At 54.0% G+C, this 27,969-nt stretch overlaps 11 protein-coding genes across 11 annotated transcripts; 4 read left to right on the top strand and 7 right to left on the bottom strand.

The window, feature by feature from the left end:
* Positions 1 to 297: 297 nt before the first annotated feature.
* On the top strand, positions 298 to 1,896 carry BO66DRAFT_363688 (feruloyl esterase; the record flags this gene model as incomplete). Its single annotated transcript, XM_025645126.1, has 2 exons — positions 298 to 1,497; positions 1,579 to 1,896. The coding sequence occupies 2 exons, from the start codon at positions 298 to 300 to the stop codon at positions 1,894 to 1,896; spliced, it is 1,518 nt and encodes a 505-aa protein (XP_025509456.1).
* A 1,474-nt stretch (positions 1,897 to 3,370) lies between these two features.
* On the bottom strand, positions 3,371 to 4,082 carry BO66DRAFT_416857 (PLAC8 family protein; the record flags this gene model as incomplete). Its single annotated transcript, XM_025649630.1, has 4 exons — positions 3,371 to 3,693; positions 3,764 to 3,861; positions 3,934 to 4,021; positions 4,065 to 4,082. The coding sequence occupies 4 exons, from the start codon at positions 4,080 to 4,082 to the stop codon at positions 3,460 to 3,462; spliced, it is 438 nt and encodes a 145-aa protein (XP_025509455.1). The 3' UTR covers positions 3,371 to 3,459.
* A 4,849-nt stretch (positions 4,083 to 8,931) lies between these two features.
* BO66DRAFT_407430 (glycoside hydrolase family 16 protein) lies at positions 8,932 to 10,080 on the top strand (the record flags this gene model as incomplete). The annotated part of the gene is made up of 3 exons (XM_025649058.1): positions 8,932 to 9,303; positions 9,393 to 9,893; positions 10,054 to 10,080. The coding sequence occupies 3 exons, from the start codon at positions 8,932 to 8,934 to the stop codon at positions 10,078 to 10,080; spliced, it is 900 nt and encodes a 299-aa protein (XP_025509454.1).
* A 178-nt stretch (positions 10,081 to 10,258) lies between these two features.
* Positions 10,259 to 12,269, bottom strand: BO66DRAFT_363681 (T6SS phospholipase effector Tle1-like catalytic domain-containing protein; the record flags this gene model as incomplete). The annotated part of the gene is made up of 3 exons (XM_025645125.1): positions 10,259 to 10,711; positions 10,733 to 11,836; positions 11,937 to 12,269. 3 exons carry the CDS (start codon positions 12,267 to 12,269, stop codon positions 10,259 to 10,261), a joined length of 1,890 nt encoding a protein of 629 aa, XP_025509453.1.
* A 402-nt stretch (positions 12,270 to 12,671) lies between these two features.
* On the bottom strand, positions 12,672 to 15,569 carry BO66DRAFT_363677 (uncharacterized protein). The gene is made up of 7 exons (XM_025645124.1): positions 15,372 to 15,569; positions 15,258 to 15,306; positions 14,523 to 15,172; positions 14,414 to 14,464; positions 14,236 to 14,360; positions 13,974 to 14,175; positions 12,672 to 13,896 (listed from the first exon to the last, which is right to left on the bottom strand). Exons 1-7 carry the CDS (start codon positions 15,480 to 15,482, stop codon positions 13,036 to 13,038), a joined length of 2,049 nt encoding a protein of 682 aa, XP_025509452.1. The 5' UTR covers positions 15,483 to 15,569; the 3' UTR covers positions 12,672 to 13,035.
* Positions 15,570 to 15,856: 287 nt separating this feature from the next.
* On the bottom strand, positions 15,857 to 17,814 carry BO66DRAFT_387489 (NAD(P)/FAD-dependent oxidoreductase). Its single transcript, XM_025646316.1, has 6 exons — positions 17,502 to 17,814; positions 17,260 to 17,442; positions 16,987 to 17,199; positions 16,311 to 16,934; positions 16,175 to 16,251; positions 15,857 to 16,110 (listed from the first exon to the last, which is right to left on the bottom strand). Exons 1-6 carry the CDS (start codon positions 17,655 to 17,657, stop codon positions 15,945 to 15,947), a joined length of 1,419 nt encoding a protein of 472 aa, XP_025509451.1. The 5' UTR covers positions 17,658 to 17,814; the 3' UTR covers positions 15,857 to 15,944.
* A 424-nt stretch (positions 17,815 to 18,238) lies between these two features.
* Positions 18,239 to 20,136, top strand: BO66DRAFT_310564 (MFS general substrate transporter; the record flags this gene model as incomplete). Its single annotated transcript, XM_025643293.1, has 3 exons — positions 18,239 to 19,091; positions 19,194 to 19,801; positions 19,888 to 20,136. The coding sequence occupies 3 exons, from the start codon at positions 18,239 to 18,241 to the stop codon at positions 20,134 to 20,136; spliced, it is 1,710 nt and encodes a 569-aa protein (XP_025509450.1).
* Positions 20,137 to 20,217: 81 nt separating this feature from the next.
* Positions 20,218 to 21,969, bottom strand: BO66DRAFT_311277 (Zn(II)2Cys6 transcription factor; the record flags this gene model as incomplete). Its single annotated transcript, XM_025643320.1, has 5 exons — positions 20,218 to 21,006; positions 21,070 to 21,213; positions 21,267 to 21,601; positions 21,668 to 21,821; positions 21,910 to 21,969. 5 exons carry the CDS (start codon positions 21,967 to 21,969, stop codon positions 20,218 to 20,220), a joined length of 1,482 nt encoding a protein of 493 aa, XP_025509449.1.
* A 212-nt stretch (positions 21,970 to 22,181) lies between these two features.
* BO66DRAFT_13564 (NmrA/HSCARG family protein) lies at positions 22,182 to 23,589 on the top strand. Its single transcript, XM_025642012.1, has one exon. The coding sequence runs from the start codon at positions 22,521 to 22,523 to the stop codon at positions 23,442 to 23,444; it is 924 nt and encodes a 307-aa protein (XP_025509448.1). The 5' UTR covers positions 22,182 to 22,520; the 3' UTR covers positions 23,445 to 23,589.
* Positions 23,590 to 23,736: 147 nt separating this feature from the next.
* On the bottom strand, positions 23,737 to 24,740 carry BO66DRAFT_425068 (short-chain dehydrogenase/reductase; the record flags this gene model as incomplete). The annotated part of the gene is made up of 1 exon (XM_025650204.1): positions 23,737 to 24,740. The coding sequence occupies exon 1, from the start codon at positions 24,655 to 24,657 to the stop codon at positions 23,737 to 23,739; it is 921 nt and encodes a 306-aa protein (XP_025509447.1). The 5' UTR covers positions 24,658 to 24,740.
* A 1,305-nt stretch (positions 24,741 to 26,045) lies between these two features.
* BO66DRAFT_387486 (uncharacterized protein) lies at positions 26,046 to 27,040 on the bottom strand. The gene has a single exon (XM_025646315.1). It carries the CDS (start codon positions 26,859 to 26,861, stop codon positions 26,283 to 26,285), a length of 579 nt encoding a protein of 192 aa, XP_025509446.1. The 5' UTR covers positions 26,862 to 27,040; the 3' UTR covers positions 26,046 to 26,282.
* Between the last annotated feature and the right edge of the window lie 929 nt (positions 27,041 to 27,969).

The raw sequence follows: 27,969 nt of genomic DNA, 5'->3' as shown, positions 1-27,969 counted from the left end.
CAGAACATGTCAAGTGGGGCGTAGAAGTTGCCCTTCTATCGGGGAAACTTGGCAAAGCCAAACCCGAAAGCGAACTTCCCTTTCGGGAAGGGAATGAGGGATCCGCAGGCTTGGGGCTCCACTCGGAAAGTCTTATACTGTGCCAGCGAAATACGTCATATGAGATGAGGCACTGTACTCAATTGGAAGGTATAAAAGCTCCAGCTGGGAGAGGGAAGGTAGGGTACTTTTGTTTCAGTCATTCATTCTGGTTTCTCTCCCTCACATTTCCTCTTCGTTTGTTGTCGAGTACTGGCTATGACGAACTCCAGTATTTGCTCACCCACGGCCATACCGACACCGTCTGTGTTCGGGGCTGAAGTTCTTTCTCTCTCCGCATCCTGGGTCAGCAATTATAGCACATATATTTTCGCCGATTTCAACTACAATGGCGGTGCTGTTAGTCTGGATAATGCCAGGTTCTGTAACATCACAGTAACCTACACCCATCCCGGGTATGATGACCGAATCACTGTCGAAACCTGGCTCCCGCCGCCGGATCAGTGGAACGGCCGTCTACAGGCAACAGGGGGCGGCGGATGGGCTGCTGGCCGATGGCTGTTGTCAGACACGTTTATGGGAGGAGCGCTTGGGGAAGGCTATGCTACAACCACGACTGATGCTGGACTGGGCATTGATACAACTGGACCGACTGAATGGGCGCTTACCAGCCCTGGGAATATCGACTACGTGGCTCTGAACAATTTCGGATCGCGGGCCTACAATGATCAAGCCCTTATTGGGAAGAGCTTGGTGCGTAGCTTCTATGGCCGCGCCCCGGAATACTCCTACTGGAGCGGCTGCTCTCAAGGAGGCCGACAAGGGCTAATGCTTGCTGAGCGGTACCCGAGGGCCTATGATGGGATCGCAGCCTCGGCACCTGCGCAATCCTGGACTAAATTTACCTCCTCACTCTACTACCCTCTCTTTATGCGCATCTGGCACAAGGTGAGCCCGCTAGTCTGTGAGCTTGACTTCCTTACCAGCGAGGCCATCGCCGCCTGTGATCCCCTTGATGGAGTGGTCGATGGACTTATCTCAAATATGACCGCCTGCAACTACGATCCCTACACCGCGGTGAACAAGACCTTCTCGTGTGCGACCCTGAACCGGACTATACCACTCAGCCCGGGCGCCGCGCTAATCGCCGATGCTGCATGGTCGGGCGCGCAGACCACGGACGGCCACCGACTCTGGTTTGGGTACAACCCGGGGTCTGATATTGGTAGCACCTTTGGGTCAATCCCAGGATTTAACATCAGCGTGCTAAAGGACGAGTGGTTCAATCTCTTTGTGGCCAAGAATGCCAGTTTTGACAGCTTCGGGATGAGCCACGAGCAGTATCAGGAGTTTTTCGAGCTTGCCACCCAAGAGTATGCCGATGCATTGAATGCAGCCGATCCAGATTTATCCGCATTCAAGGCCGCGGGCGGCAAACTCATCACCTACCATGGCATGGTACGTACTCATTTGGTCCCGCTGTCATCTTCTTTCCCCAGTTGAACCTCTCCTTGTCTATGACGACTCACCTTTGAACAGGCCGACCCTCAAATTCCTACTAAAGGCACCGAGTTTCTCTACGACGAGGTGCAGGGGCGGTTCCCAGATGTCCATGACTTTTGGCGGTTCTTTGAATCGCCTGGGTTGGGCCATTGCTCGGGCGGCCTTGGCGGACAGCCGACCACCGTCATGCAGGCGCTGCGACGCTGGGTCGAGAATGGCACTGTCCCGGAAACCCTACCCGTGGAATACCCAGACCTTCCAGATGCACCTCATCGCATTCTGTGCCCGTATCCTGCTCAGGCTGCCTACATCGGTGGTAATACCTCATTGGCTGAGAGCTTCCGCTGCGTCTGAGAGCAAGGGGGGGGGGGGGGGGATGGTGCTAGCACATAGTTAGATGCAGCCCCAGCTTCATCACTTCTCATCGGCATGATCTGCGTTGCTTCACTTTTTTTAAATTATAGATAAATCCTCTCCAGGTACTTTAGGCTCCAAGCTCACTGACTGGATGCAAATCCCTTTTCTCACTCTTCTCATTCTGAGCATTGCATTCAAGTTGATACTATTCAGATATCCTGTACTTTACGTCGCCCTTCAATAGATGTGTATAGATAGACCATCCTCTTCAGGCATGAATCTTTGGCGCCAAATAGAAACAGTATCGCACCGCAGGTATCCTTGGGACTAGGATAGCCTTTCGGGGGTGAGCACAGCAAGGCACCGTTAGCGAGCGGATGTCGACTATAATATAAATACATGCTGGACAGAGACCAATGAACTTACTCTATCTATCCGCATCTCAACACTGACAGGAAGAGGATTGCCAACAAAAATGCTACCACTTGTAACAATTATTTATTGCTGTTTCTACACTGATAAGCCACTCGCCAATTTCGAGTCCGGCCTCCTGAACAAGGATGTCGAGTCGATCTCAGTAACACAAGATTGAAGTCCCTTTTGTCATGTACATTGTTTGGAGATCTATTCTCCCGTCTAGGGCTATCCCTGCCTTACTCTGGTTTCTGTTTACAAAATAGGGTGAAAGGAAACTGGCTCATTTCTACAGTCATGCTTTCACGTCACTCGGCTCGCTTAGTGGCTAGTGGCAGCGGTTTCTATTTACTGTACCTTGAATAGAATTTCTAGATGAAGTTGGGTGAAAAGGGGGGGGCGTAACAGAGATCGTATGCATTTAGGATCGAAGTATTGTAGTCGGATAGTGGGGGTGTGGTGCGATAATCCCTTCCTCACCACTGCCGGGGGCTCCAGGGATCCAGGGACTTTGTACAGTGTCCGGACGAACCCTTCAAACTAGCCTATTCCAGGGGTGCCCAGGTGGATTTCAAGTGGATTCCAATATTCGAGATTTTGAGCTTGTATACAGGATCTCCCCTTCTAATTTCCCTATTGCGCAGCTGGGTCGCAGGATGAGAAGAGTTTCTGCCGAGCCCCACGGGAAGTCTCGGCTCTTTCCTGAGCACCACCAGCATGTTTCTCCGAGGTTTCCCCTTGTGCTCTTAGTATGCTTCTCATTATCACTGTAGAGGTATGACTGGCAGGCAGACAAAATAGTTACGGTGGAAGTATGAAATGTGACTCGCCGACCTATAAAAGCAAGATTTCAGACGAACCCTGTCTGTCGCCAGTCACACGGTCTACATCCCACAGTCGGGATCTCCTTGCTCGGATATACTATTCTTATTCGGGGCACATCATCACACACCACACACCACACACCACCGCATAGGAAACAAGGCGAAGGAAGAAGGAATGCACAGGACATGCTCGACAGAGGTGGGAAGCTGGGTGGGTGTGGCCTGTTGATTAAGAACACACGCACACGTACATACAAACACTGGTCCGAGTTTGTTCAGCAGACAGGTGCGATCTGGACTCAGCACGTCGATCGCTGGCCAACTATCGTGAATACATCATCTGGGGCCCCATCTGGTATCCTGCCACCTCCGGCCTCGTGCGCAGCTCGGCCTCCTTTTCCTCCTGAACTAGCGTGCAGCAGCCACACCAGAAGGTCGCACAGCAGTCGCCGCAGCAGGAGCCGCGGATCCCGTACTTCTGCCGCATCTCCCCTCGCTTGATTGTCTGATAGATCCAATGCAAATAGCCAAAGGAGAGGACAGTGTAAATCGCACACTAGAAGGAAGACAGGGGCCAGGAGTTAGCGTACCCGAAGTTATTCACAGGATTCGGCATCGAAGCTCACCTCGCCGTTGATAGCGCTGTAGTCTCCGAGGCTCGGGTTCTGCAGTCGGGATTGGGTTTTACCAAAGGCCAAGCAAGGGAGAAAACAACTGGTCAGGCCTGGGAACCAACGTTAGAGTACGGTTTCCGGGCTAATCAGTGTTGAAACACCGGGGAAATGATAGTACAGACACAGTGAGCCCGGAGAGCAACAGTCGCAAAGAGAATAGTTCCAGTCGGGGTTGCGGGTGACTTGCTGCGCCTCGCCCGAGCGGACCTGCTGGTAGGTGGGTGGCTGGCTGGCTCGGTTGGGCACGGTAAACCTTCTCGAAGTCTCCCATGGTGACAATAAATCGGCGTACTCGTGAGCGGGAGATGGGTGAGGAGGGAAGGGATGTCAGGAAGGGGGTATTTGGGGAGTAGGGACAGAATTTGACACTGAACCGATTGAGTGAACCAGGAACCGGGCTGAAGCCCCTTCTTGAACACTTTTTATAGAGGGTTGTGAACTGATTTCAACCACACAGGATAGAGCCGGGCGTCGAGGGATACAATCTAGAATAGCTCACAAGGGAGTGCTCAACTTTTGGGACGCATTAAGAATAACCAGAAGGCTAAGCTGTAACTCACTCTTGTAAGACTTCCTTCCGATGGGCGACTATCAAGTGGGGCCACCTGTCGGGGGGGGAAACAGAACATTCTTTTTTCCGCAAATAGAGAACGTGTAAGAAGGGTTTCATTCGTTAAAGTCTTCTCTCCTACATCAGGACTCATAAAGGCTTCTTCAGAATCCACCAGGTAGAGGAATAGTGTGTCAAATGGCAAGAACAGCATGAATAATACCACCTTCGCGCTCCATATAAGGAGATATTGATCTGAAGGCTGGCAAATCCCTACTTTGGTGAGGCTTGACAGGGGGTCCAAATTGAAAGCTTCTGAGCAACCCACGTGGTTATAGTGGAAAGTATATGTATGCCCCATGAGGCCCATCCATGCATCCGTGGTTGTCACGCAAAAGCCCGAAAAACGAACTGCTCTTTTTGGAAGACCCACTTCTCGGGGTCCGAGGAGAATTCCAACGCTGTGGTACGCTGTGGGCCCCGCGGAGTTGGGTAGCTTTTCTGAATTGGCTCCGAGGTTCCTCCTTCCAATAAATCCTACCTTCGAACGTCAAAAAGCTTGAACTTGTTTCGTAATAAAAGTGGATGGATGGTGTGACCCTCCTATCTTACGCTGCGGTACTTTGCAGCGGCCCGGGGCGAAGATAAAATCATCTCTGCGCCCCTGGTTCCTTAGCGGCTTTGCCAAACAGGGTATTTTTCGCTATACAGCGATACCATCATAGTCCGATTCAGGTAAAGCCCAAAGTCGTAATGGCGTTTTCCTGTGGTATTATTCAGCAAGACTGGATTTTGGCAAGTGAAGCACCATGCAACGTGACTCACACTAAAAGAAATTTGGTAGTAGAAATTATTCTAGGTGAGCGGGTAATATATCCGGTAAATGTCATTGGCAGGACATAGCTCTGGCTCATGGTTGAGTATGCTGACTTGGATCAACTAGCTGGCCTATAAACAACCTGCTCTGATGGACGCTACTATAAAACCTCAATATTTTATGTTTCCATCCATTGAAGAATTATATGAGTATATAGACTAGTTCTATTACAGTACAAACAGTACAGGCCTGGAGTATTTCCACTGTCTCTGATATCTACTATATCCTCTATACCTTGACTATCCTATACATCTTCTCTATCACCCTACATTTCTGTCAGGTCCCTTCAAAAGCCTCTCTATAGATACACAGCCCACATTTGGTCCCAAATGACAAGGATACCAATAAGAACGAGCAGTCAACTTCCCCTCCATAGATGTATAAAATGTGCAGGATCAAGAACGTAGTGGCTTGCGACCATGTACATAGTGGGGGATTGAAGCCCGCACGCTACCCATCACACCCGTACTGTTGATACCTAGTCTGAAGAAAAGGCATTCTGGCCTTGAAGGCTGCAAAGTTCTAAAGTCTGACTCGGAGCCACGCTAGGCACCACATTCAAGGTTTCGGGGTTTCGGCAGAGCCAGCCACGGGTCCAGACAACAATCAAGGGGCATTGCCATCACTGTCTCTTCGTCCTTGCTCCGGCTACTGAGCATGATTCTAATATGATTGACTGTATCTGACTTTCTGGTGAGGAGCGGGCCACGACGAGGGATTATGGACGGAATCATCCATACGTCTTGTGCAGGCAAATAGCAAGTTATGGAGGAAGACGAAAGCACAAGTCGGCCTATAAAGGTTGCTTCGCAGCGGGTCAGCAAGCGACGGGACCACGGTCTGGTTCGATCCTTTGTCGATGAGGATGTCACGGTCCGCTGAGACGCAGGGAATGTTATGGTCATCTTACCCCCGTCCGCATTGCAAGCCCATGTTGACTAAAAGTAGGTGTTTCGAACTGATGCAATCAGATATTTGGGGTTGCATCCGGGTGCTAGGGCCGAGAGGTGCGGTTAGTTCAGGCGAAATATTCAATTGGGCGAAAGGGAAAGTCGTGTAGAGTACAATTATAGCCACTGCTGTCATCCACCGCTCCGAATGAGTGAGTCAGAGAGTGCATGCGTTCCTCAAGAAATACAGAGGGTGCCAAGTAGCAGCAGCAGAGCTTGAGCAGTCTCGGTGATTGCGCTGTTTGTGGCAAATCCAAAGGGGCAAAGCTGACCTGTTGGTCAATAGAGGGAGGAGGAAGAGCCTGCGCAATGCCGATCATACATGATATGGAGCCTCGGAACTGCCCACCGGTAGACCTCAGAAGGAACGTTTTCATACGATAGGCAGCGGGGTGGGTCTGAATGGTCGAGAACCTGAGAAGCCTATTTCACTGGGGAGCGGACAGGGAATGCGATACAAACGTCCATGCCAGTCCAGTATATCTGGACTGATGTTCTCAGCTGGTATTGGGTGAGCCTGTAGAGAAAATAGATCAAATATCGAAGAATCTCCAAAAGTCAACTCCATTGTGAATGAGGTAGGTGGAAATAGTGGTTGAGGTGCGCGAGGGAAATGCACGGAGAGGCCGTACATTCACATATGTGTCGCCCAGGCTGGCAACAGAAGCTGTGGCCCACTTAGTATCTCTGTAGGCATCAGCACAGCCTCATACAAGGCTCTGTGACGGGCGTGCCTTCGTCATAAGCAGATATGACTGCTCCTTTAAGAAGTTCCTGTACTCTGCTTCTGCACCCTCTCTCTGAGATTCCATTCTGCGAATCGAGTTGGCGCCATATTAGTACTAGCACCTGGATCGCAGGAGACCAGACAAGCCATGGAACGATTCCCAATTAGTCTTAGAGCCTTTCTTGATACCATCGTCTCCGGAACGGCACTTAATTCAATCCCCGTCCCCAGGGTCCAAACGCGAAGTGCCACAGCGGCATCTACGTCCCACGAAGCAGTAACAATTCCACGTCGACTACCTCCAGCCAATTGCAAAATCCAATATCAACATCGTCGCCGCTCACAAACACATGTAGGCCGCCGCGGAAGGTGGACAGGACGGAAACCAAGGGTTTCAGTCCATCATAGAAAGCACGGCGCAAACAACGAATGTCTACTTCTGCCCCAAATCCCATGGCGGTGGTTACATTCCCAAGCGAAGTGCTTAAGAACGCCGTCGAAAGCGAGCAGTGAATCTCCATAGATGGTAGCGAGGCAGGAATTCGGCGAAGGTTCTATAATTTCGTCGAGAATGAAGCAAGCTTTGCGATTATAGGTGAGAGGGGGGCCGATAAGTGAAGGTGTAACTCTATGGGATCTGGTAAATTATCAGTGAAGCCCTTCTCTGATTACCCTATAATAGCACTGGACTACTTTGATTGCTTCCCAGTTCCCATATATCGCCACGTTCATTCATGGAATGTAAAGTACCCCTGATTATTCAAGCCTATAATTGAGAGAACAAAAAGCCTCAGGAGGCTCTAGGTACAGTACTTTCCCATGTCCTGGACATTATAAATAATACTAACTGTCGTCACGGATGAAACAGCCCTGATACGTCTGTCACTCAAAGGAAGCTGACCCTCATGGGCATTCGGTACTTTAATTGGTCCTCGGGTAGAGAGGCAAAGAGCCCGCAGCTCAAAATTCTTCAGCTAAGAATGACGGAAGAGCCATGCCATAAGGTGCTATGTCTCGCGGCCTGGCTGTGGGGGGCCAGACAATGCTCTTGGCAGGAGCCGCTGCAGGGGAGATGAGTGAGAGGGACACAGAAGACGGAGAATAACAGTTATGCACGCAGCAAATCTCCCAGTCACCCTAGCTTGTACTGCCGGGCATTCCAATGGGCATCATATGAGCCACGATGGAATCTCGACCATCGTAACGGGGTGGAAATCGAAAACACGTCAGAACCATCCCCGACCCCTGCGCCTCCTCCAATTCCTCTCACCCAACCCAGATGAGTATTGTCGGGGCGCGGCGAGCTTATGTATATATGACTACGTATTAAATGAAGGTTGCCTAACGCTTTCCAAGCGCTTCCCCACTCACGACATACTACCGGCAAAACAAAAACCCCCACCAGTAACGTAGCGATCATCACACAACTCGCCCCAGAACCAACCTCTTTCTACCTTCTATATCGGACAGACTGTGGCCATGAACAGGCACCTAGCCGTCATATGCTTTTCTAGCTGCCTAATGGGACATTTTTGTGTGGGAACCTAACTGTAGAGAGTGCATTCATAGTCGCTGTATAGGCGTGAGTTACTCATTATGCTGACTTACGCAGACAAGCTTCTGCGTAAGCGGGGAATTCTCCGAGTTTCCAGGCTATCATTCGCTCACAGATAAAAAGGGAATCCACCCAGTGCTGACAGAGCGGCATAATCTAGCCGCCTTCGGATAGTGTATTTGGAGACCACGACATCTACTCCACCCTGAAATTGATCAGAGAATTTAAAACAGGGAGGCTGGAAGCGAACCGCTGACATTCTGTCATAGTCAACTGGGCATCATTGAGGAGGCTGGGAACAAAGATGCGAAAAGGTTGTGTCTATCATCCGGCGGGAGGCAGAGGGAAAACAAGTTTGTCTCCATGGTTCTGCCATATATACTTCGTTTCTCATCCACCATGTATAGCACTATGTCGCCTTATCGGTACACCAAGCGCCCAGATCACACCCCGTCATTCGAATGCTGCGTTTACTTCGGCATACCGCTGCGCTTCTCTCCGCGCTCTCCGTGACCTTCGCACAGACTTCCACTGACTGCAACCCTCTAAACAAAACCTGTCCGTCCGACACGGGCTCAACCGACAGCAGCCTCCATTATGACTTCGTGCAGAGCTCAGAGACTCTTGCACAGTGGTCGACGCTGTCGGGCAGCCCAACGGTAGGCGCCGAGGGCGTCGAGCTTACGATCAACGAGGAGGGCCAAGCCCCCACGATCGCCACGCCGTTCTACATCTTCTTCGGCGAGATCAGTGTCGTCATGAAAGCCTCCGCTGGCACGGGGATCATCAGCAGTATAGTGTTGGAGTCGGATGATCTCGATGAGGTGGACTGGGTACGAGCACAATCCCCGCCCCACTGTCAACTGCATCTACTCGCTCGTCGGACCCTCTCCCACTAACAACCTCCTCTCCCACGGGACAGGAAATCCTGGGGTCCTACACCACGGAGCTACAAACCGACTACTTCGGGAAGGGCGACTCCTCCACCTCGGACCGCTGGACCTGGGAGCCCGTCGACGACCCGCAATCCACTTTCCACAACTACACCCTCACCTGGACGCCCGCGGCTCTCACCTGGAGCATCGACGGCACCGTCCAGCGCACCCTGACGTACAGCGACGCCGCGGACGGCACCCGCTACCCGCAGACCCCCTCGCGGATCAAGGTCGGGATCTGGGCGGGCGGGGACCCGAACAACAGCGCGGGGACGATTTCCTGGGCCGGTGGGGAGACGAATTACTCCCAGGCCCCGTTTACGATGGTCGTGCAGACGGTGGATATCGTGAACTATTATCCGGCGGAATCGTATACGTACAGCGATGAGAGTGGGGACTTTGAGAGTATTGTGATAGAGGGGGGTAGTGTGACGAGTTTGTCGGCTTCGGCGGCGGATTCCGGGTCCGGGTCAACTGCAACGGCCGGGGTGGCGCCTGCGACTGCTTCGATTCATTGGGCTGGGACGGCGGGTCCGGTCTCTGCGTTTTCTGTTGGTGTGCCGGGGGTGTCGGCTTGGACGTGGTTGCTGTGCTTGATTGTTTTGTTGGTGTTAGGATAGAGTTGGTCCATGTCCTGGGGTAAGCTAGGGCGGCGCAGGAGGTGTCGAATTGTAGATCCAAGAGCACGATATGCGCTTTAGAACCTAGTTAGCCCTGTCCCCAGGCCTAACTCAAACAAATATTCTTTTTGAGCTATCAAAGAAACAGGAAAAACTGAAAAGATGCTGCCATTGCTATTTCCTGGTAAGAAAGTCCCGAAGAGATCTGCCAAATATTTAAACGTCAATCTCTACTACTCAATGTCATCACTGACAAGCTCCACAACCTCCATCTTCCTCAACCTCGCGGGCTTCCAGGGTGGCCGGTAGGGCTGAGATTCCACATCTGTAAGGAAGGACTTGGTCCGGTCCCCAGCCGCCTGGAGCAGCTGCATACGCTTCGCCGCATCGCCCGGGAAAGCGCATTTGCGCAGCTCGTAGACCAGCGATCCGTTTTTCATCGTGCTGGCATGCTCTCGGGCCGCCACCTCCTCCAGCTCCGCCATAAGCTTCTGCTCCCGGGGAGTCAGCGGGTCTGCCGTCGTCGGCTTGCCCAAGGCGAGATACTCCTTGATGAACGACTCCTCGAAGCCCTTGAGCGGAGCCGAGGTCGCCAGCCAGTCGGCGCGCATGTAGTCCCTTTCGTTGAACAACATGTCCTCGCGGTCGACGTCCTCCCACAGGGCCATCTCCGGGATCAGCGTGATCTCGCCAGTGTCTTTTTAAACTTTCTTCCAGTACCATCCTTCGTATTTGAGCCAGGGGTTGTCCGCCGGCGGAGGGGGGTTCTTCACGGGGACAAAGTCCTTCAGCGCCTGCGGTTCGTAGTACAGCGGGGAGCCACGTGGGTGGACCTGGCGATGGGCTTCGCTCGTCGCGTAGCGCACGATGGGATGGATGAACTCATCCGTAGCTCCTTCGGCGTTGGCCTTGGCGTATTGGCCCGGGGTGCGGGGGATATCGCCCGCCAGCGCCGTCTCCCGCCCCCAGCTGTCGGGACGATACCCCAGGCCCCAGCCACCGTATCCGGTGATGTGCGTGGCGTGCGGGTTATCCCAGGAGTACCAGTGCGCGGTCTCGGCGTGCGTGTAGTGGTGTTTGCTGCCCTGCTGGAAGCCGCGGCGCGAGAGGTCGACGATGGTGCAGTTGTAGTGGTGGTAGAAGCGGGCGAGGGCGTGGTCCTCGAAGGCCAGGCTGGTGCGGTGGCGGACCTGGTCGATCATCCAGACGAGGGCGAGGTTGGCCATGGCCTCGAGGTCGCCGTAGCTCTTGACGGTGTTGTCGCTGCCGCCGCCGACGTTGATGTGGTAGCCCGGGAACCAGCACTGCACCAACTTGGTCGTCACCCCGGACGGGCGGCTCCACAGCGTCGGGGTGAAAGGGGCGCGGTCCTCGTCCAGCGCCAACGCGTGGAAGGCGTGCTTGATCTGGTTGTGCAGCTTGGTGTCGTGGAACCCGTAGTTGGCCTCGTTGCGCTCGCTGAAGTCCCACCACACGTTCGCCGGGATGCCCAGCGCCCCCACCGTGTCGAACACCCCGACGACCTCAATCTCAACCGCCTTGTGGAACCGCTCCTTCCAGTCCGTATAGGGCTTCGTCTTCCCCCAGGACTTCATGTGGTGCATTCCCGAACCCTCTTCCTTCGCCTTCTTCTCGGCCGCCTGCCGCTTGAAGTTGAGTTTGTAGTCCGCGTACATCGACCACCAATCATCCATCATGTCCGGCAGGCAGATGCCCATGTTGCAGATGAGGCCGGCCAGCGCGCGCGCCGTGTACGCACCGCGGGAGAAGCCGAAGATGTAGATCTGATCGCCGGGGGCGTAGTTGTTGACCTGGTACCCAGATTGTCAGCATGACTTGCACTCCTCGATCGGTTTGGCGAGGCTCCGACGGCCGCCCTATGTATAGATGGGCTGGCCTTTCCGAACATACCAGAAAGTTATAAGCCTCGCACACATTCTCCTCCAGACCGCGTCCCAGGCCACCCTCCCAGCACTTCTGAACCTTCGCCACGAACCGGGTTGGGAAGCTCTCACTCTCCACGGAGGCGCTGTTGGCCGTGCCAACTCCTGCGTCGTAGTAGATTAGCTGCTGGATGCACTCCCCATCTTCATCGGTCCAGCCGGCGATTGATCGCGACAGCTTGGCCACGTTGGAGGCCACGTTCCGGAGGCCATGGCTCGAGGTCTGCCAGGAGCCGTCGCAGCAGATCACCAGTCGCCGCATCGGACGCGAGGGTCCATCTTCAGAGTTGCCTTGTGCCATGGGATTCATTGTGCTGTTGGGTGATCAAGGAAACGAAACCCAGATGGAAAAATACAATCCCAATTCCCAATTGCGTTGAGGAGATAGGAAAAAGGTGAATGCCAAACCCCAACAGGCGGGCGCACTTCTCCCCTTTTATCCTCAGACTCGTTATGAGGGATTGACTCTAGCCCCTATTGAGCTCTCTTCTCAACCCTTCTCTCTTGTGGCGAGCTGAAAGAATGATCTGGTGACCTTTGTGAAGGCATATAGAGTAGTATTTCCCGATACTAGCATCTCTCGCGAGTACTATAAGCGAGGTTAGCTTCAATGGCTTGCATCTGCGTGTGGTGCATCAAGGGAATGCTTTTATTCTCGCCACCGACACGCATTATTCACCCACTTATTCCTCGGCTCGGCCGGAGATACCACTTGCCAGCATTGCAGCTCCGTCGTGGTGCCTTTCAGCTGGACTAGCCCCGTGTCGGGCCAGACTATGCGGCAGCCTGTACTTCGGTAATATTAGCCGACAGCGCCGGACATGTTCCCCTTCTTGCCCTTGACCGGGCAAAGATGGCGCTTCTACGAGAGGATCTCAGTTTGAGAAGGGTCGTCAATCACTTGACTATTTCTCGAACCCCCTTCCTAGCAAAAATACCCCTATATATCCCATCAGCTGTTCATGGCCCTCTCTCTGACCATAGTGTTTTCATACTGATATCACCAGAGCCGTGAATTGGCGAGGATACTTGCACAGAACAACAGCCCTGGATGTACGAAAAAGAGATCAATCTCTCGCTAGGCCGGTCAACAGGCCATTCGAGCCGTTGAGCACTCCAGCCTCGACGACCATATTCATCCATTCCGTGCAATCATCCTGTTCCGCCCGACTCCAAGCACCAGCCGAATCTACACGATCGGATAATCCTTCAGCGCAAGCCTTGCCACCCAACATCGACAGTGTCCGGCTCGCCAGAGCCACAAAGATATCCCGATACGGCGCCGCCACATCCCAGCGTTCCGCCATGATCACCAACGCGATCGTGCAATCGTTACAGGTGCTGTCCGCCTGCGCGGGGCCAGAGACCTCTCCTCGCGCGGCAGACGAGGTCGTCCACAGGCAGTGGAGATATGTCAGTCCCGCCAGGAACAGCTCATGCAGCGCCGCCCAGGTACAGCTCGTCGGCTTCCCCAGGAACTGACGGCGGTAGCTCTGGCAGATGCTTTCTGCGGCTCGAAGGCATTCCAGAAAGACATCCTCGGTCGCCTTTCCTCCCGCCTGAGGGTCGAGGATCTGGGCGTGACAGAGCTGGAGGATCGTGTAGTTGTACTCCAAATCATACCAGTCTGCGCTCGTGAATAGGGCCAGGTCATTTTGGGGGTGGGACGGCGGCGAGGGCGGAAGCTCCGAACGCCACTTCTCGATCTCGGCGCGGATGTTCGCAACGTCGCGCTGCCGGTCATGATTGCCGGCGCAAATGGGGTCGGCCTTGGAGTAGAGGCGGGTGTGGATGAGGTTCAGGAGTCGTCGCATGCGGAAGGTGTAGATCGCTCTCGTCATGGTGGTGGGTGGTTCCTGCGGGCGGCTCCGGGGCGTGGCTAGTAGTCCTGTGCTCGTGATGCACGTATCGTCAATGTCAATGGGATACTATACACGATAAATGGTCAGAAACGGAGCGCAGATGGAGCGATGCTGATAAAGGTAGGAGTCCTATTCGAACACACCTCAGCGTCGACCTCTTGATACGGTACACTCAGCGGTCGGCCCAACATGACGGCAGCCTGGGTCTCTATCACATAGGCGCACCAGAACACCCGCTTGCGAAGTTCGGTCCGAACTAAATCTTCTGCGGGGACGGAGAAATGCTTCGTATGTCGATGGTACCCCAGATCGATGCACTGACGCAGCGCCAGACTGCCCAGCTTCCTGTCACTTTCATGAGCACATGCGATCTTCGTCCTCGTTTTTCTTGATGGTGATTTATACCAGTGCGATGTGCCCGTCGGAGATCTCACCGAGTAGATGGCGCAGCACAAGATGGCCTGCACCGCTTCGAGGTTATCATGGATTAGGATATCATCGATATACATTAGTGCTGATGTATACAGGCGCTGGTGATCAGTCAGTGAGCGCTTCCGTTCCTTGATTGGGGTCGTCTGCTTACTTCCGCTGAGAATCCCAGTTGGGGCAGAAGCAACGCCCCGACAGCGTATACCTACCGGTGTGAGCACTTTCTGTCCCCATTCGGTAGTCATGGTCTTGTTAGACCTTACCATGTTCAAGAAGAATAATGAGATAGGATCCGGATGAAGATTTTCCTGCCCTGTCGACTCGTGTAGCAACATGGACTCCCATGTCCTGAAGGTCGGCTCATGTAGAACGGGGTAGTGAACGTTCACATTCTGGAAATAGACATTACTGAGCCTGACTGCAGACTCGTGATCGGGCAACAGGCATGGTGACGGTAGCACCGAGACGCGATTCTCCGGCCCATCAGCCACAGTACCCGTGGGAAGATCGGAGGAAACCACCTGGCGAAGAGACGGATTGATCAAGCGCGAGAAGGCGAAGATTGAAGACGAACCCAGATATTGAGGCTCTGCGCCCGCGGCATTGAGACTCAGTAGGCCCACTTTGGCTTCCAGTTTGTCGACAGCGTCGTCTCGGTTCAAATCATCTTTGGCTTTGCGGGAACTCATCGGGTCACTGTGGTGGACATCAGAACTAATTATGTGTTGTATCCGTGGGGAGGTAGTAGATGCTTTTTGTCTCTCGGGTGCATGACGGCTGAAAAGGTCACTGCAGACGAGATCAGGACAGCGCTCCTTTAGCAAGCTCTCCAGAAACTCCACTCGTTTCTCGAGGATCTCGATGTAGTTACGTGGCCGACATGTCCTCGTGACGGGGTCTTCTACGAGGCAGACTGTTTTCCTGTGTCAGATCATTTAAGCTTAATCAACCCCACTTTTGCAACCGGAAGGAACCGAGCGACCGGAAGAAACACCGACCGGATTCAGCACGTAGGCAGTTGTTACACCCCGAGGGATTATTGTCGCACTTCCATCCTATCGGGTCAGAAGAAAGCTGCCTGAGGCACTGGACAGGGTGTATAGTCCTCTTACCTTCCATTTCTTTTCCTTGCATTTCACGCATGCCAAAAGGGCTCGGCAACCCGAGGGTCTCCGTGCAGCGGACCGGGTTAAAGGGGTCTTTTGGCCCTTCTGGGGCAACATGGCGTATATGTGGACCCTTCAGCTGTCAATATTGCTGAGCGTGCGTTGTCAACTGGAGAAGGAGGGGATGTCAGGTCGGAGCGTCGGGGTAGAAAGGGTCAAAGAATTCCAGTGGAGAAGCGTCGCGGGCGATGATTCTCTTGGAGTGGCGATGAAAAGAAAAAAGATAAATGCCGCTGCGCTGACTGGAAGGTTGGCCTGGACTGTCACTGGCATACATATTAGATTACCAAATTGAGCAAATGGCAGCTGAGACCCACTATGCACTTAATTAAGTACCCCGCACGCTAGACAATCTACGGAATCGTAGACAGCGGACCGAAGGATTTAGTGTTTAATAGCAGATTTGTTTGTATCCCCAACCATGGAGGTTGTAGATCGTACATCTAGTGCTTTTCTACTGGGTCAACTCAATCGTACAGAACACGAGATTTTATGCGGCGTTTAGAATTGCGCATCCATTCAAATCCGAGCGACAGCCGCAGCTGACGCTTTGCAGCCTTCTCTTAACCGCTCAGCCCTTTCCACCGTGATTTGGAAAACCTCAGGCAGCTGCGACTCAGCCCACGAACTCCCAGCCATCAACTTCACCAAGCCTGCTGCAGCGGTGAAAATACGAGCCATACCACTGTGGTGTCGCAAAAGTCACTGTTAGCGTCACTTCATTTCAAGGGGGGGGGTAATTCACTTACTGTCCGTTGTGACCAGCACAAACCCACTGACCCGCAAGCCCTGGCAGCTCTCCGACAAAGGGCACGCCGTCTGCGCTCTAGTCTCCAGTCAGCTCCTGTCCTAATAGCATTACATCTCGAATTACTGCTTTCTTACCATTCCCATGATACCACTCCAAGCATGCGTGTAAGGCTCTTCTTGCTGCAATTCATCGGCGGTCCACCCCTTCACTTCACCGATCGCGAACGCCTGAACAGCCTTATTGATCGCGTCATGACCGGTCATACCATCATCAATGCACCGCTCTGGATTCCGGTCTAGCCACTTCATGAACTCCCCTTGGCCAGGGTTGCTGCCGCCAAACAGCACGGTGCCATCGCCATTCAGGCGGGGATTGATGCTGATCAGGTCGTCCCGACCAAGGAGAATACCATAGGAGTTCTTGAATCCTGCAAAATCTGTAGCAGTCTCCGGGATCGTGACTCGATTGCACATCTGGGGACGGGGAGTTATCAAGCCCCGCAGCGACGGCTCGAGGGCGGAACCATACGCATTGGTAGCATGGACGACCTGTGCGCACTCAATGTCACCGCGCTCGGTTCTCACGACCCACTGGCCTGGGTTCTTCTGAGAAGGGACGACAGCGACAGCTTTGGTGCTGGTCTGCAGGTTGACACCTCTCCGAATGTTCTCCCGCATCACATGGGCCGCCAGTTTCCACGGGTGCAGTGTGGACGCCGGCCACGCGTAACATGCTTGAGCATTTTTCATCTGGGAGATCTGGTATCTTGTCAGCCATGCCCTCAACACAGAGTAAGGATCTTGTGCGAACCTCCGCTGCTTCTTGGGGGTCGTGGGTCACTTTGATGTGATCGACCTTCCCTCCGGCGGCCTTGTACCGCTCAAACGTTGTGCGGGCTTTGCGCGCGGCTTCGGGGGTAATGGGAACATCCAATGTGGGTCCAGTCCAGTGTTCGCACTCGACATTGTTTTCCTGAATGTAGCGTACTAGCTCGGACCATGTCTGCTGTTCATTCTGCAGGATCTAGTTACAGAACTCGCAATTAGCGCCCGGCACGGTACAGCACACAGAGAATGCCCATACCTTCAGGGCCTGCTCCGTGCCAAACTGTCGCTCGTACTCCAGAAACCCTCTCCACTGGTCTGGCTTACAGTGGCCAGCGTTGCGACCCGTAGCACCGGAGCAGAACAGACGAGCCTCAATGACCACTATTTTCTTAGCAGGCCAGGTTTCCGTGAGGTGTTTGGCGGCCACGGTTCCGGACATCTGGATTCAGCGCTTAGCTACCTGTTCGAGAATCTGCACGCACTGAAGCTGCTACTCACACCCGATCCGATGATCACGATATCTGCCCACTGCGGCAACTCGGGCGTGGTTCGGTGGTTCAGCAGCGGATCTCCCTGCACCGATCCCAGCCAGTGGGAAATGGAGTACCCGGTCGGTTTGGGGAAGCCGAATCTTTGACAGTTGTCTTGTCTCATGTTGTCGATTTTATTGGTTTCTGATCTCGAATTGGCACAAATGGGGATGATCTCGGGAAGGCCAGCTGTATTTATAGGTGGCTCGGAGCTAACGAATTCCGTGCGGTCTGGCGTGGGGTATGAGATGAGGTGATATCGGAATGCACACCGAACCAGCAAAATTGGGCGGAACTTCCCGTCAATCAACTGGCCGACGGGGATCTTATCTGTATCAACTCCAGTACTGTTGAAAACATATCTGTGTTTTAGTGTCGAATAATCATACTGGTTAGCTAACAAGGAATAAAATTCTTACGATAACAATAGTCTCAGACCAATTATACTGTTTTTCTGTCGAATTGGCCGCCGGTGGCCAGAAAGAATGGTGTGCAGAGACTTTTTGCCCTTGACTGCAACTAAGCAGCACCGGCCCGATGGCGGCCTTCTTTCCCCTCTCAACCAGCGGGACTTTCCACCAATCTTATCGTCTTATCGTCTCGGATAAGTCGAACTATACTGGATGTGAGTACGTGATGTGGGCTTTTATCACCATCCCTGTCACCTTTCAACGGCCGGTTCCATATAAGTTCAGGATCGCCAGCATGAGATTTCCAGCATGCATTGAGTCTTTCTTCCCTCGTTCAAAACCATCTCACAATGCCTTCGGCCGCGCCCAATGGCAGTACCGCCGGCAGTCACACGCTCATGTGGCCCCCGGCACCTCGTGCCTTGCCGACATCTCGCCGTCCACGGGGGACGCCACCATCAACCTGCAACCGCGACCCTCCGATGACCCCAACGATCCCCTCAACTGGACGCCCCGGCGCAAGTACTGGAACATGGGACTCGTCTGCTTCTACGTGGCGATGGTGGCGGAATTCATCAACGCCAGTACGCCGACCTGGGGCCCCATGGAGGCCCAGCTCGGGTTCAGCGACGAGATCATGAATGACAGCTATGCAGCTGGCTGTGCGGGGTTGGCCGTTGGCTCTCTCGTCTTGATCCCGTTTGCGCTCAAGTTCGGCCGTCGACCGTTGTATCTCTTCAGCACGGTGGTCCAGTTCGGGATCTGCATCTGGTCGGCCAGGATCCAGACGGTGGGCGATCTCATGGCCGTCAACGTGATCCAGTGTTTCTTCGCGAGTCTGGCCGAGGCCATTGTGCAGATGACCATCGCGGATCTGTTCTTCGTGCACCAGCGGGGCCGGATGAATGCCCTGTATGTCTGGACGTGGCTGCTTGCCACCTACCTCGGGATCCTGGTGGCCGGGTTCGTGGCCGACGGTCTGGGGTGGCGATGGATCTGGTGGCTGAATGCCATTATTTGCGGGGTGACGATCTTCGTTGTCGCGTTTGGGTACGAAGAGACCAAGTTCTGTCCTCGGCCGGTTGGCTCCGCCAGGACGGATTTGCACCTGACTCCCTCAGATGAAGACCGGTCGGACGCAATCAAACGTCAGGACCATAACATGGTAGAAGACAAGGCGAAGCATCTCAGTGATGAATTAGTCACCCAGCGGAGTCAGAGCGACACCGATAAAAGTGCTCGAGAACTAGGCTCGGTAGAAGCCGCAGACGAAAGCGCGCGCGAGATCACCCCAAGGCCCGCTATCAACCCTAACATCCCGATGAAAACATACTGGCAACGACGTGCTCTGATCACGCCGACGACCTCGTCCGGTGCCACGAAGGACTCCTTCTTCCAACACATGTTTCAACCGCTCATCATCCTGGCGACAATCCCGGCGATCGCGTGGACCGCGCTAGTGTATGGGATCTTGGTGGCCCTGGGGGATGTCATGTCGACCACGATGTCCACCTACCTACCCCGTGCGCCCTACAACTTCTCCACCTACGAGGTCGGGCTCATGAGTCTGCCGCGGATGATTGGCGTCACGATCGGGGCCATTATCGTCGGCCCCCTGAGTGACTGGTGGATTGTCTATCGGGCTCGCCGCCGGCACGGCATCTTCCAGCCCGAGACGCGGCTGTGGTGCATGATCCCCTTCCTCCCCTTCGTCGTGGTCGGGGCCGTCCTCTTCGCCATGGGGCTCAGTGACCACCGTCCCTGGCCGGTGATCGCCGTGGGGCTGGCCTTGTACAACATCGGCGTCACCCCGATCAACACCCTCACCATCACCTACCTGACTGATTCGTATAGAGACGTAAGTGGACTCCTAGAAACCCTTCAGAATCAACCTCCTCAGTTTTTCTTTTTTTTTATGTTTATTTTCCCTGACAGTCAATGCAGATCATCGGCGACGCCCTGGTGGGTGTAACCCTCACACGCAACACGTTCAGCACGGTGTTCATTTTCGCGCTCTCGCCGTGGGTGGCGAAGGTGGGACTCAAAGATACCTTCGTCACGATTCTAGTCCTCGCGGTTGCGATTCTGCTGGTCTTTGTAGTCTTTCTGCGTTATGGCAAGGCGCTTCGGAGCTTTTCAGCCTCGCGTTATCTCTACTATGCCGCTCGGCAGTACAAGGAGAGATCAGGGTAGAGAAGGAAAAGAGTCAGCAATTTGAAGTTTGAGGCAGAAGAACCGGAATTCCACAGTGGATTGATCAATCAAAGACCCGTATTAAATTAAGACGGACGACGGAGATCGCCGTCGGATCTCCGCCGCCATGAGCTTCGCTTTGTGAATCCCCGTCTCCTCTTCAATGGCTTTCATCTTCTGTAGGACCCAGTCGCGCAAGGCATTACTGCGACCGTGGGATATTCCTGCAAGATAGAGTGGCCACAGCAGGGGCACGATGGACGCAGCGCGTAGGCCCTCCCGTGGTTTGCCGGCCTTGTCGCAGGCGTGGAGGATATATGGAACACTGGAGCATATATCCTTGGAAAGCTCCTGGATCAGCGATATCGAGGAATCCAATGAGTATGGGCATGGTGGTTCGGGTGAGGGCTGGAGTGCGGACGCTGACAAGGGAGACGTCTGCTGGGGAAGTAATTGTGATAACAGCGCAACAAGTGCCTGGTGGAGGAGGATGCGCGCACAGCGCTGCAGGTTCCATGTGTGGGCGACGTCGACGCTGAGGTACGTATCATACTGACCCAGCTGACACATCTCGGCGTCTTGCACGTCGCTCTGACGGGGGCAAGTTGTATACGCGTAGTCTGCTGGGAGGGATTCGGACCAGCGTTCCAGGTCTGTATCAACTGCAAGGATTGCGGAGACACACCGAGATAGATTCAGCGCGTCCACGCTACTGTCCTTACAGGAGGCTAGAACGGCGCAAGCATCGGCAACGAGATCTGCTAGCTGGGAGGCGGGGGCTTCGTGCTCTGTTTCGTAATGTCTGGCCTCCTTCATCTTCTTGTGTATTATGAGTGGCACCCGTAGCCCGCGCTGAAGGCAATTGAGGAGCTGTTTGGGGAAGTCAGACAGAACGGACATGCGATGAAGATATTCTCGGGGGAAATGACTCACGATCTCCGTACGCGCGTGGAGAAAAATGCCTCGACCGATCCTGTTGCGTAGCTGGTCGATGCCTCGGAGATGGATCAATGCCACGGCACCGTTTACATGCCTGTCCCATGAGCCCACATTGCCATCACCATCCGGAGTGACAGTCTAGTCTAGTCAATAGCTTACCCCAGTAAGTCTGGAGCCACGGGAGAAGTTACCTCGAACAAGGCCAAAAGCATTACGGCGACCAGCATCTGGTCGGATGCCGCGCTGCTGGGGTCCGCCAGCGCCGTACGCATATCACGAAGAGCGCGAGAAACCGCCTGGCTGGCGGCATGACCCAGCATGGGCGCATTCCGCACATGCGCCAGGCTCGCTAGTCCCACGGCGACGATGAGACTAGCCAGGTATCCCGGCCCAGTTGCTCGCTTGTAGATGATGCCCAGGCAGTCCGGGTGGCTTGGGGGTCGCCCGGGCGCGTGCGCAACGTAATGGTGGAAGAAGAATTGCAGCGCCTGATCTTCCGGTGGAACCGCGACAGCGGGCCAAGGGCCTTGGTCGATCTGCTGAACTCCATGGGATAATGCAGAGACCCGCTCCTTGCCATGAAGCGCAGAACGGAGCGTGCTGTTCCCGGGGGCCCGGGGGGAAGCCTTGCTCACCGTCTCGCCAGTCTGATCTCGGAATGTCACGTAGCTCTCGGCATCTCGGTATCCGTCGCATCTAGAGCCGGCCCTAAGACATTGACGACATGCTGGTCGTGATAAGTCGCACTTGAAGCCCCAAATATCCATTTTAATCAGCAGCGGTCGTCGATAACTAAGCTAACGAGTCAAGGCGTCAGACTAAAGGGTAAAATACCTTTCTTCGTTTGACTCGACATTCCCAGCACGCTTTACTGGGCTTGCCACGGTAGACCATGTTACATAGCGCACAGTAGCAATTTGCTAGGCAGGATAATAAGGTACTTGGAAGACTTCAAGCTGGTCGAGTTTTGGTTCTGCAAAGTACTGAGTACCCAGTAAGGTATTCTACTGTAAATTCCGCGATGCCCACCGCCACTGCTTTGTAAACTTCGCCGCTGCTGAATCCGGACTAGTCTATAGTGCCGTCGAGCTGGTTACCGAATCGAGGCTAGCCTAGCCGTGCCGGGGAAAACGGGCGATCGTACTGTATTTTGGTGAGAACAGGCCAACTACTTGGAAGGCATACCTAATGACCTCGGACTCGGGACCTCGGAGTGTGTCTTTAGAGCTCATCGAACACGATCCACATCTTCGAGCTGCCTACCACTTCCGGTAGGACGGCATTGGATCATGGTAGGGGTGCATGGGCAGCTCAGAATATAGTCTCCCTGGGAACATGTATAAAGTGCACCAACTGCCTTCCACTCATGCTCCTTTCGACAGAACCAAGATCGCGTTCCCACCACCTTCTTCTTCATCTCTTTCTTCTCCCATCAAACATAGAACATGTCGCAAGTCATCGCATTCGTGAGTGGAGCCACCGGCCAACAAGGCGGTGCCACAGCGCGCGAGCTCGTTACTGCCGGAGTCCGAGTACACGCGCTTGCCCGGGACCCGTCCTCAAAATCAGCCGTGGAGCTCCAGCGCCTCGGGGTGCGGCTCTTCCCCGGCGACTATGACAATCTCTCCGCCCTGAAAGCAGCGATGGAGGGCGCGACGGCCGTCTTCCTGAATGTGTCGCCCATGCTGTCGGACCTCCGAGGCGAGGTGGTGCATGCCAAGAACATCCTCAACGCGGCGATCGCATCCGGCACCGTGACCAGCATCGTCTACTCGAGTGTGGCGATGACCGGACAGCACGAGTCGTTCCCCAACTGGGGCCCCGAGTACCCGCTGCGGTGGTACTGGGAGAACAAAGCCGACATCGAGGCCATGGTGCGCGCCTCGGGACTGCAACACTGGACGATCCTGCGGCCCGCCCTCCTGATGCACAACTACCACGCGCCGATGGCGGCGTACATGTTCCCGGAGCTGGTCCAGCAACGGGCCTTTCGGACGGCCTACAGGCCCGAGACGGTGATGACGGTGCTGGCAGCCGAGGACGTGGGCAGGTTCGCGGCGGCGGCCCTCACCGACCCGCGCGCCTATCACACCCACGAGATCGACCTGGGGGTCGAGTCGCTCACGCCGGCGCAGATCGTGCAGGAGCTGTGCCGGGTCAGCGGGGAGGAGATTCAGCTGGAATTCTACAGCGAGGAGGAAGCGAAAGCCCTGGCCGCGAGGGATCCCAGACTCTACTCCCATCTGTGGGCAAATGAGGTGGGCTACCAGGTCGATTTCACGGCCCTCGAGAAGTACCCGATTCGCTTGACGAGGTTCGCGGACTATCTTGACAAGCATCGCGACGATGTTCGCGCGATGTTCAAGTGAGCATGTTGTTTTTTTATATGCCTGTTACCTGTAAAGGGCAGATGGCGGATCGGTGAATAGAATTGATATAAGATTATAAAAGAAATAAATCAATCAGGCAAGAATTCTATTCCTAGAAAAAAAAAAAGAAGGCCCGCAGGGCCTTTATTCTGCACTATATACATATATATAGGGCCATGGATGCCTCAGGCACCGATGGCTGGTCACATGACAGGCCGTCAAGGCACCTGTCATAATGTGTATCACAAGATGACAGCCAACGCTGCTAATTTGATACGCTAATCTGGAAGCTCTAGCTCGCAAGCTCCTTCTGAGTCCAATCCCACAGTTTTTCTGCCAGTTGGTCATCTTTCGCATTGTCGGTCATCTGTCCTGAAATGCCCACTGGCTCATAATACTCGCCGCTCTTGACCCCCTCGGACACCGACGCCCAGAGCTGATTCTTGGCACCTTGCTCAACGGTGACTGCCATCATTTTCGCCACACCGCGGAAGGCTCGCAGGAGGGCCGGCGCGTCACTTGCTCGGTCCATCAGTTCCGTCTGGACGAGACCTGGGTGAACGGAGACCACGGTCAACTGGGGATAGAGTTTGGCCAGGTGCCGTGCCCAAAGAATGTTGGCCAGCTTGCTCTGGGAGTACCGGCCAAAGCCACCCATGTCTTCGGCGGTGCTCTTGAGCCGAGCAAAGTCCAGAGCATCGCTGGGGGCTTGCTTGAAGGCGGTCGACGTCATGGAGACAACCCGCACATCCGCGCCGGAGTCGGCGGTCTTGAGCAACAGAGGCATCAGGAGCCTAGTCAGGAGGGCGTGGCCCATGTGGTTGGTGCCGAACTCGATCTCGTAGCCGTCCTTGGTAAGACCCGGCGGCACGGCCATAACCCCGGCGTTGAGCATGAGGATATCCAGGCGGTCGGATTCCGTGAGAACCGTTTGGGCGGCTTTGCGGATCGAGTCGAAGGAGGCTAGATCCAGTTCCAGGAATCGGACCGGCACGTTCGGAACAATCTGTCGCATTTCGTCGGCTGCTGCCTGGCCGCGCTCGGGGTTCCGCGCCGCCAACCAGATCTGCCGGGGATTGTGTCTCGCAAACTGCACGATACATTGCTTGCCGAGACCGACGTTTCCCCCGGTCACCAAGATAACCTTGCCGGCAAGCGATGGAATATCACTCGCTGGATTGAAGGGCACAGACTTGTTGCAGCCGAAAAGCATGTTGATCGCCTAACTCGGATCTTGCGAGTACATAGATAATGACGCAGATCATGGACACACAAAGACGATGGCATACAGCTCGGGGATAGAGTATATATATCAATTCAGATAAATATGTTTAAAGGCCGACTGTTCGACAGTAAGAATGGAGATAAGGACTCATAGTGGGTCCGCTGCCTATTCCAGCGAAACCCCTAGTCATGCTGTAAGCAGCAAGCAAATCATCCGTGTAAGCCAGCGGAGTTAGGATTTAAGATCAAGCCTTACCGCCAGCTTCTTAATTCCGGCATGGCGCTGTAAAGGAAGTAGGTGATCAGATTCTGTAATATCATAGGTAAGTTGACACTATAACGACAGTTTGCTCTGAAGAGAAGTGGAGTCAAGGGTCTTCAGTAAGCTGGAATACTAAGTGCTCTCACCGCAGCGGTAAGAGTAAGCACTTAATAAAGAGGTATCTGCTAATCTTACAAATTTAAGGTACTATCTTAATAGTAGAAAAGGTAAGATGCTCCTGTCTGTGACCCCCGGCGGGGAACTTGTTTTATTACCTGAAATAGAGCCGCAGTGGGCTTCCGTTAAGAATGGCCTTCCCTACTGGACTTCTCTTTACCAGGTTCTGTCAACATCAACTACAATCCCGGAGTCAGGGTAACAGCAGTTGAGGGTCATCCATGAGACCTTGGTTAACATAATTGGTGGCCGGACAAGTCAGCAAGCCAGCTGTGTTTTCCAAATGCGGACCTCAATCTGAGATATCATCATATGTGAACGGTTTATCTGATCATGGGTCCTGCATTAGGATATAAATTAGAATGCCATCTTAAAAAGGTTTCCATGAGAAGTAGTATTTACCTATTTTTGTATACCCCTTGACACATCTCATCTTCCACAGCTACTCGATTTCGCTATCATACCCTGTAAGTTGAATGCGCAGCCTCTTTAATAAAACAATTATACTATTGTCTTAGCAGCAAGGCTTAGAAGCAAAGACAATGTATTGGTCGGTCAAGACGATTTCGAGATTTTGTATCATCTATCGATGCTGAATTTGATCCCTACCTCATATTTGATCGAAGGTTTGTCCAAGAATCAATAAGCTGGAGCTGGGGCTCACATGCGCGGCACCTACTGGATATTCTCTTGCCATTCCATCCCAGCCACAGGACAAAATCCCGGGCAAGACAATGTGCGTTGGGACATTTGCTATAAGTGAGTCTGACTCTTTTTGAGTCTTGACTGATATTCCATTCAATCACGGAACGTTCCAATAATCAGGCGATAATCTAGCGCAAGGAAGGTATCATCTACAGGCTAAAGTAGACAGAGTGCGAGCGAGATCAACCGCAGATCCCTGATCCTCATCGACGTGGAGAGAAAGTAAGAAGCATAACGAGACATTTTCTATTCTAGCGTCTATCGTTTTGAAAGTCTATAAACAGTTCGTAACCCAAGTACAGTTCATAAAGTGCATCAAGGCCTGCCCCGCGGGCCGTCGTCTCACGCACAGGTCAAGCAAGACCTGCCGCGAGTATCCCAAATGTGGCTCCCGCCGGACGGCATCTCTAGGACGCTCGGTCCGGGCGGGGAAAGCCCCTATGTACTCCCATCAGAGTGGTTGTGTGGGCTTAGCCCAAAGTGAGAGTAATGCCCGACGAAGTCGTGCAGCTGTTGGTATCGGTATCATCGGGCTGCTGGTACGAGGCGGAGCAATCCGAGTCGCCGGCGGAGCAGGTAACGGAGGTGCAGCTCGAGTCCGAGGGACTGGCGGAGAAGCCCGCGGTCACGAAGGCGGAGTCCTTGTCCAGGTTGATGGACGACAGGTCCCAGTAGAGGGTGTCACCATCAGTGGTGTACTCGAACTGCAGGACGCTGCTTTCGTCCGTGGTGGTGGACAGCTTGATGGAGATGCCGCCGTCGGAGGTGGTCTGCCAGTCCTCGGAGTAGCTGCCGCCACCGGACGACAGGGACTGCATGCTGCTGGAGCCGGTGGTGGTGGCGGTGGACCAGAGGTAGACAGTGCTGTTCATGTTGTTGACGATAGAGACACTGCCCCCGCCGCTGGAGGAAGAAGAGGAGCTGGCGCTAGCGCTGCTGCTGCTCGAGGTGGCGGTTGCGGAGCTGGTGGTGCTCGACTGCAACGGCTGGGGAAGCGCGGAGGCCGCGAGAGCGAAGGTAGCAGCAAGAGAAAGCTTGGTGAACATCATTGTGAAAGATTGATGTGTTTTTTTGTGGTTGGATAGAGACCGATTGCGGAAGGAGGTAATGTGATGGAGAGAATGTAGTTCTGATCTACAGACAAACAGAAATTTGACACGAAAGGAATGCACGAGGATCAACCTCAGTAGCGAAAGTAGAGTAGATTGGTAAAGAACCTTCAAAGGAGAGGATGGTTGTGAGAGAGCAGAAAGCAATGCCACGAAGGGCAGCTTTATACCTATCTCATGGTGGAGACCGGAAACGAAGGCGGCTGCGTCAGCCGCGATGTGTCAGCTGCCTCCAAAGGCGACATGTAAAACAAAAGTGTGGAACGTGTCAAACTTTGAAGCCAGGCACAAAATTCTAAGATTCTAGATCTTGACACCCACGGTTGCCTGGTTCAGCGGCGAATCATGGCGGGGGTTTTGTGCAAGGTACACCAGGAACCATACGTTTGTTCCTGATGCCCTGGAGTCAAAAAGCAAAAAAAACCCCGCAGGCGGGGCTTGGAACGGGGACCGGTGGACCACAGACTGGCGTATGCTGCCGTCTGGTTAGTGGTTCTAGACTCTCCATCGGTTCATCCAGACATTACGACAGCATTTGCCACCAACCCCAATGACGTTCTCTGGAACAGAGCCACCGCATCAGCAAGGATTTTCCTGGGACTCGGGGCACTTGTTCTCTCCGGAGTAGACTCGGTTTTCTGCCGGGGTAGGTCTGGCGAGCGTGTGAGTCACGTGATGCCCCCATCTATTCGATCTTTTACCGCCTTTTTGTTTAGCCGAGGCTCTGCCGCACCGTGGGAGGAGAACAAACCAAACAAACAAAGCCAAGCGCCACCCGCGCCCCAATCCACCGCCTTCCTAACCACTCTTACTCTTTCGTAGACATTGCCCGGCATGGTCAGGCCACGCCGCCACCACCACCAGTGCCACCACCCGCTGGGCAGCTGGCACAATTTCGCGAGCAGAATGGGTGGGTTGACAACTGGGCCCAACCACGGTGTTACTCACGGAGTGCCAGGCGCAGGAGGTGCAACCACTTTCCAAGAACTGCAATGGCAGTTAAGTTACAACTTACCTAGTACTCGTGAACCCCTCACCTAAAGTACTT

Source organism: Aspergillus aculeatinus (genome assembly GCF_003184765.1).
Source record: "Aspergillus aculeatinus CBS 121060 unplaced genomic scaffold BO66scaffold_1, whole genome shotgun sequence".
In the NCBI taxonomy this organism is placed as follows: Eukaryota; Fungi; Ascomycota; class Eurotiomycetes; order Eurotiales; family Aspergillaceae; genus Aspergillus; species Aspergillus aculeatinus.
This window is presented reverse-complemented; position numbering and strand designations above follow the sequence as displayed.

Excerpts from the sequence above, each read along its gene's own strand:
- BO66DRAFT_387486 (XM_025646315.1), bottom strand. The coding sequence starts at position 26,861 with ATGATGTTCACCAAGCTTTCTCTTGCTGCTACCTTCGCTCTCGCGGCC.
- BO66DRAFT_363677 (XM_025645124.1), bottom strand. The coding sequence starts at position 15,482 with ATGTTGCCCCAGAAGGGCCAAAAGACCCCTTTAACCCGGTCCGCTGCA. Across the intron at positions 14,361-14,413 it reads AACTGGGATTCTCAGCGGAA|CGCCTGTATACATCAGCACT; the intron begins GTAAGCAGACGA and ends ACTGATCACCAG. Across the intron at positions 13,897-13,973 it reads ATCAAGAGGTCGACGCTGAG|TATCCCATTGACATTGACGA; the intron begins GTGTGTTCGAAT and ends TATCGTGTATAG.
- BO66DRAFT_13564 (XM_025642012.1), top strand. The coding sequence starts at position 22,521 with ATGTCGCAAGTCATCGCATTCGTGAGTGGAGCCACCGGCCAACAAGGC.
- BO66DRAFT_387489 (XM_025646316.1), bottom strand. The coding sequence starts at position 17,657 with ATGAGACAAGACAACTGTCAAAGATTCGGCTTCCCCAAACCGACCGGG. Across the intron at positions 16,252-16,310 it reads GGAGTGGTATCATGGGAATG|AGCGCAGACGGCGTGCCCTT; the intron begins GTAAGAAAGCAG and ends ACTGGAGACTAG. Across the intron at positions 16,111-16,174 it reads TGTGCTGGTCACAACGGACA|TGGTATGGCTCGTATTTTCA; the intron begins GTAAGTGAATTA and ends GCGACACCACAG.